General features: G+C 54.8%; 1 protein-coding gene across 1 annotated transcript in view; it reads right to left on the bottom strand.

Annotated features, from left to right (window-relative positions):
• Positions 1-205: 205 nt before the first annotated feature.
• TFAP2E (transcription factor AP-2 epsilon (activating enhancer binding protein 2 epsilon)) overlaps positions 206-5,899 on the bottom strand; it is a 24,885-nt gene continuing 19,191 nt past the window's right edge. The window contains exons 2-5 of the mRNA XM_009997390.1: positions 3,361-3,589; positions 2,997-3,115; positions 877-1,018; positions 206-494 (exon numbers count right to left, since the gene is read on the bottom strand). Coding sequence (XP_009995692.1) covers positions 206-494; positions 877-1,018; positions 2,997-3,115; positions 3,361-3,589 — 779 coding nt within the window. The remainder of the gene's footprint in view (positions 495-876; positions 1,019-2,996; positions 3,116-3,360; positions 3,590-5,899) is intronic.

The following is a 5,899-nucleotide window of genomic DNA, read 5'->3' as shown; positions in this document are numbered from 1 at the left end:
TCTCACTCTCGCTGTGCCCGTTGGACTTTTCTTCTTCAATTCTTCAAATCTTTTCCTTTTTTTTTGTTGTTTGTGTTTGTTGTTGTTGTTTTTGTCTTTTCATTGCTTTATGAGTTTCATCCCGAGTTTGAACGTTGCAGTTCAGAACAAGGTGCCCTGGGTGGTGTCACCCCGGGGCTGTTCAGCCTCCCGGGGGGGCAGCGCGTTATTTCCGATGCTTCACTTCTTTTTCTGACGCTTTGGAGTCCCCGGCCGTGTGCCCGTTCCCCGTGCTGTTCAGGAACATTTTATCCAGCCCCTTCAGGGACTCCACCAGGTAGTTCTGGAAGGCGGTGAGCGCTGCACAGATGGCCGGGCCCCCGAAGCCGTGGGTGATCAGGCTGAAGTGGGTCAAGCAGCTCTGGACTCCGGGCTCCAGGATGAGGGAGGGGCGGCTGTTCCCCAGCGGCGACCGGTCCTGGGCTATCAAGTCTGCAAACTCTTTGCAAATTTGCCTGGAAGAGAAAGGGCCGCGTCACTGTAAGGGCTGCGGGGAAGCGGTGGGGATAGCGGGGGTCTGGGGGCTCTTTTCCTGCTCCCTGCCTGAGCAGCTGCCTCCCAGGCCTGGTTTTTTCAGCTCCAGCCCGGGTCAAACCTGCTGGCAGTGCTGGCGGCTGCCGGGGGCAGGTCTGGCAGAGCCACTCCGGAGGGATGGGTGAACCTCCCCAGTGCAGGAGCACAGAGCCCTCCAGCCGTGCCCAGCTCACCGTGCTGAGCTGCCTCCAGCCCCGTGTGCAGCCCCCGGGACCTTCTCCTCCCAAGGAACAGTGAGCTCTGGGGCTGACGCTGCCCTTGCAGGCTGCGGGCAGTGAGTGGCTGGTTGCCACCTGTACTCACTTGGTAGCCAGCAGCATGTTTTTCCTGGTGTGGAGCTCCGCGGGGTCGGAGTGCTGTCGGCACAGGTACTCGGCTGCCTCCTTGGCTGGGAACTCCGTCTCACACACGTACCCAAAATCCCGAGCCAGGTGAACAGCTTCACCTAGGAGCAGACAGACGGACATGCTGTGTGACAGGGCAGCCCCTCCTGCAGCCGTGATGGGGGGTATTTCTGCCAGGGCTGAGCTCTCCCGGCTCAGCTGCCACCCGGGGGCCCTCAGGTGTGTCTCACCTGGACGTGTCCCATCCTGTATCTTTCTCCCCCTGCTTCTTCCCAAATATTCTGCTTGGCCTCACCAAATAGAGCTGAGGGCTGGAGGGTGAAAAAGTGCCCTTAGCCCAGTGACTGCCCAACAAAGCAGGGACGTGAAAGACAGAAGGAAGGGGTTTGCATCTTCCCACAGCCAGCAGGAGCCCTCGGGCTGGACGCATGGGCAGCGTATCCATCACCCCGTGGAAATGCCCACCCATTGATGGAATTGATCCATCTCCAGGCGTCCCCATGGAAATAATCAGAGCTGATGGCAATTGATCATGCCCAACACCCGAAATCCCGGCCAGGCAGACAGAGCTAATTTGACTTGCCCCCTGCTGCTCACACGTATTAGGCCATCCATCCTGACAGCATTAACCTAGATCCCATCACAGGCCCCCCAGCTCCTGGAACTCAGTCTGTGAAGCCAAGTTATGGGGAAGTGTCTGTGCTTCCCATATAACAATAATACTTTCCTCTTTTTCTCCTCCTCTGAAGAAAGAGCAAATAAGTTAAAATGTTACAAAACAATCAGAAAGGTTTGTTGTTGGTTTTTTTTTAATTAACAGACGTTGGGAAGGCAGAAGGGAGGAAACAAATTAAACCAAGACAGCAAATGTCAAAGAAAGAAGGTGCCTGGGGCATGGGGGCACAAGCCAGCTCTGTGTGCAGGGTAATGACCCTTCCTCAGGATGTGACATCTCCCTGTGCTGGGACACGTGTGCAGGAGGACACTGTGTCCATCAGGCACACATGGCACCACTCTTACTATGGGCAGCAGTAACCAGAACATCAGCAGCCACCTGAAATCAAAATGTACATTTTCCCTTCCTTTCTTTCTTTCTTTCATTCTTTTCTTTCTTTTCTCTTAATGGAAATCAGCCTTTCATTCAGCACGAACCAACTGCCCTCAGAAACAACCTCCATCTAATGAAGTGGGTCATTTAATTTGCTGGCAACAATGGGGATGATTTTCTATTCAGAAACTGCAGGCAGCTGCCTCCAACGCTGGCTGCAGACACAATGGATTCCAAAGCTGGAAGGGACTCGGAGCTGTCCCTGCATTTGTTTGTGCCCCATGTTCCTTTCCCCCAAGATGCAGTGGAGACATCATTTCCAGAAAGTAGGAGGGGAGCAAATGAACTTTAAAGAACTTGAAAGGGCTTTAAGCAGGGACACCTCCCGGGTCGGGGGGCATCCTGGCTGCCAAGGCTCTGCTGCCTTCAGCACTTCTTCACACTCAGCCCTCAAGACCACCACCTGAGATGGCTAATACAAACTTTGCCTCCACTTGCAAGAGCTCAGGGCTCTGTGGCAACTCCTTGATGTCCCACTTGTCCCCTGCTGTCCTGTGGGGGGAGGCCAGGACTTGGATACAGGACATCCCCTCCTTATGGGAGACAAGACACGGGCCTGAGTGTGTGATGGAGCCTGGACACCACAGGTCGATGCTGCCCAAGGGTGTCCTGGGTGCTACAGAACAGCTGCTGAACCCTGGGCAGGTTTATTCCAGTTTTTCTGTATTTAGTTTCTGTGGACCTGACTAAGCATTTGTAGAACTCATTCACAGAAGTGAACAGTGCATTTGGATGCAGCCTGAAGGAAGCTGTGGGTGCCTGTTCCCAGGGGCTATGACTGGTCAGACAGAAATGTCTGAGTTTCAGCAGACAAACATGCCTGGCTCAGTGTGGGGACTGACAGGGGCTGCTTCCAGTCCCAGTCAGTGGTGGCCACTGCAAGCTTGGCTTCCAGTGTTCTTCTTTGTGGGAAGCTGCAAGTGAAGGGGACCGAAGTTTCAGCAGTCCCATCCTCTGCTGAGGACTCTTACCTTCCACCAGGGAGGTCAGCAGGGTGACGTTGGCCGCTTTGCGCCTTCCTGCAGGCAGGTTTAATCCAATTTTCTCTAACCTTTCCCTTAAACACCGACCCCCGTTTTTTGATTTTGCTCTGAAAAGACAAAACAAGGAGGGGAAAAACACCCCTGTAATGTAGTTAATGTTAAAACAACTGCAACTTACAAAGCAATGGAGAAATAGCAACAGAAATGCTCTCCCCCGATACCCCCCACACCAGAATTTCTCATCTCTTTTAAAGGGAGAGGCAAGAGCTGGGGCTGAAGACAAAGCCTGCCCAGTGCCCTGCACTTGGGCACTGGTCCCAGGGCTGTGCCAGGGCTCTGGGGAGCAGCTTACCTGCGGAGGACCCCTCCCAGGAGGGAGGCGTTGAGACACTCGGGGGGTGAGAGCCTCCTCTGCACCTCCCCGACCGTCACCTTGTACTTGGAGGTGGAGCTGAGCAGGGAGAGGCGGCCAGGCACGGAGCAGAAGACCTCGTTGGGATTCGTCACCCCTCCGATCAGGCCATCTTTGTTCATGGACAGGGTGGGAATGGTGGTGCCATTGGCCTTGGAGGGGATGGGCACTGGGAGACAAGGAAGGGAGAGAGAAGAGGAGAGCGTGGCTGAGAGACTCAGTGACTCTCCTGGCAGCTTTCCAGCCCCCAGCACCCCATCCTGCCACCCACTGCCACCTGCACCCCAGCATGGCTGGCTGGGAGATCTCAGTCAGCTTCACATTTCCCTTAATGAAAGAGGAGAGGTTGAGTGATGAAACTGAGCTGAATAAGGAAAAATAAGAAGGAAGGAACCTGGATTCTGCTCTCGCCTGCTTTCCCACACCTCCCAGTTCTACTGTAATTAAAGCCAAGATTTTGGGTTGGTCTCCTGGCAGCTGAGGACTGTCCATCACTGCCTGGCCCTGTGACCAGCTGTCCCTCTGTGTCCCCTGGGGTGCTCTGTGGAGGTGGTGGCAGGGTGAAGTGGGGCTGGTCCTGCTGCCCCTGGTGCCTTTGGCACACACTGCATCCCGGGCAGGATCAGCCACACTGAGCCACCACCTCCATCAAGGCCAGGACATGAGCCACGTTAGCCAGGGTGTGCCCACAGGAAGGACTTTCTTTGACTTCAGCTTCGGGATTAGCCCCACAACAAGCCCTAAACTTTCACCATCTCTGGTTTAAAGGAAGCTTGAGGAGATCAAATCCAATCCATCCAGCACAAACTTCCTTTGAATTAATGGGCAAAAGTCAGTTAACAGGAGAGGTTGGGCAGGCAGTGGTGAGGGCAGCATCACACCAGGGGGAAATGGGCACAGTTCCCCCAAACCTCATTCCAGTCAGAAACCTTCTTAGACGCAATAAAGGTTTAATAGGTTAAAACTGTGGCTGAAACTGGTGCCAAATCTCCTTGGCTTTTATGTTCTGAAATTAATAACCAATTTAACTCTGGAAAAATAAATAAATAAATGCATAAATAAATAAATTCTTTTGAAAGAATCCAAAGAGGACTGGAAATGCCATCGCTCCGGATCATTTCACCCTGGCATTCTTTGTGGTTCCTCAGCAATGACTGGTCCACAATGCAGGTTCAGAGGGCTCCTGCAAGGGAGGCAGCAGCAAATACCAGGGTGTGATGCAGGTTTTATAAAGGAAATACCCGTGCCCAAAATGAAACAGAAAACCTGAAAATTAATTGGGGAGGGTATGTAGGCTGGACCTAATAGAGGGCAGCTACAATCAGCATATTGTAAATACAGCTCAACAACTTGTTAAGTGTGGCAATAAAAAAGGAGCACATGTTACATAAAAAAAAAAAGATGACTGGAAAGGAACTAAGGTGCATAAAGTTTCCTTTCAGTGTGGAACTTGGACAAAGCCAGGGGACTGAAGGGCAGGACACCCTGGTGCCCCTGCTGTGGTGCCAGTGTCTGCCACGGCTGTAGCTGCTTGGGGGATGACCAGGGAAGAACAAATACGGGAACATCACCATGACACATAGGAAAACAGAGCTATTTCCAGGAAGCAGCAACTTCAAAGCTTTCTTCCACAGTCCCAGAACAGGTTATGTTTGTCAGGGCTTGTTTTACAGCTCCACACGCTGCTGCCAAGGCGTGGGGCAAGTCAGGTCCAGGCACCCAGCACGTGGGGGTTCTGCTGCTGCAGGGGCCGGCCCCAAACCAGGCACCCCTGAAGACCTGGTGGTGTCAGACACGCGGTCTGTCCATGGTTTCTGTGCTGGCACCTTCCTGCGATGGCTCGGGGGGTGCGTGCAAGCTGCATGCGTGGCCAGGGACCCGCACACGCGGGAGGGACTGCAGAGCCATGCGGGGGGGAATCGTGCTTTGCCACACGTGTCCGTGCAACTCAGCATCTGGGGAGGAGGCAAAACACGGGAGCCTATGGAAAACCAGGGCTGGAGATGGGACCAATGCAGCTCCAATGTGGTTGCGGGTGGCGTGAGGAGGAGGAGCGGGGCAGGGCATGGATGGGCGCCCGTGCACAGCGGGGGTGGTGACATGGAGACACCACGACACTTTTGAGCCACATTCTGACATTTTTTTAGGAATGATCCCACCGTCGGGAACAACCCCCCTCGAAAGCTGTAACCCAGAGCCTTCCACCGGGAATGCCCAGAGCTGCCGCGTCCGCCCCGCTCGGTGCCCCGGGAAAGCCGTGCGGGGAGTGCGGGCAGCGATTCCCCTGCCCCGGGGAACACCCGCACCCGTGGCGTGTGCCGTGTCACGGGGAGCTCACACCCCCAGCGGGGGCACAGGCTGCGGAGGGAGGGAGGGAGGCAGAGCCAGGGCTGCCCCGGCATCGGGTTGGTGGCAGCTCTGGGAGCCGAGCAGCTCTGGAGCCGCAGCCCCAGCACAAGGACACACACAGCCACACCCG

This window comes from Chaetura pelagica, unplaced genomic scaffold (assembly GCF_000747805.2).
Source record: "Chaetura pelagica isolate M959 unplaced genomic scaffold, ChaPel_1.0 scaffold1445, whole genome shotgun sequence".
NCBI lineage: Eukaryota > Metazoa > Chordata > Aves > Apodiformes > Apodidae > Chaetura > Chaetura pelagica.
This window is presented reverse-complemented; position numbering and strand designations above follow the sequence as displayed.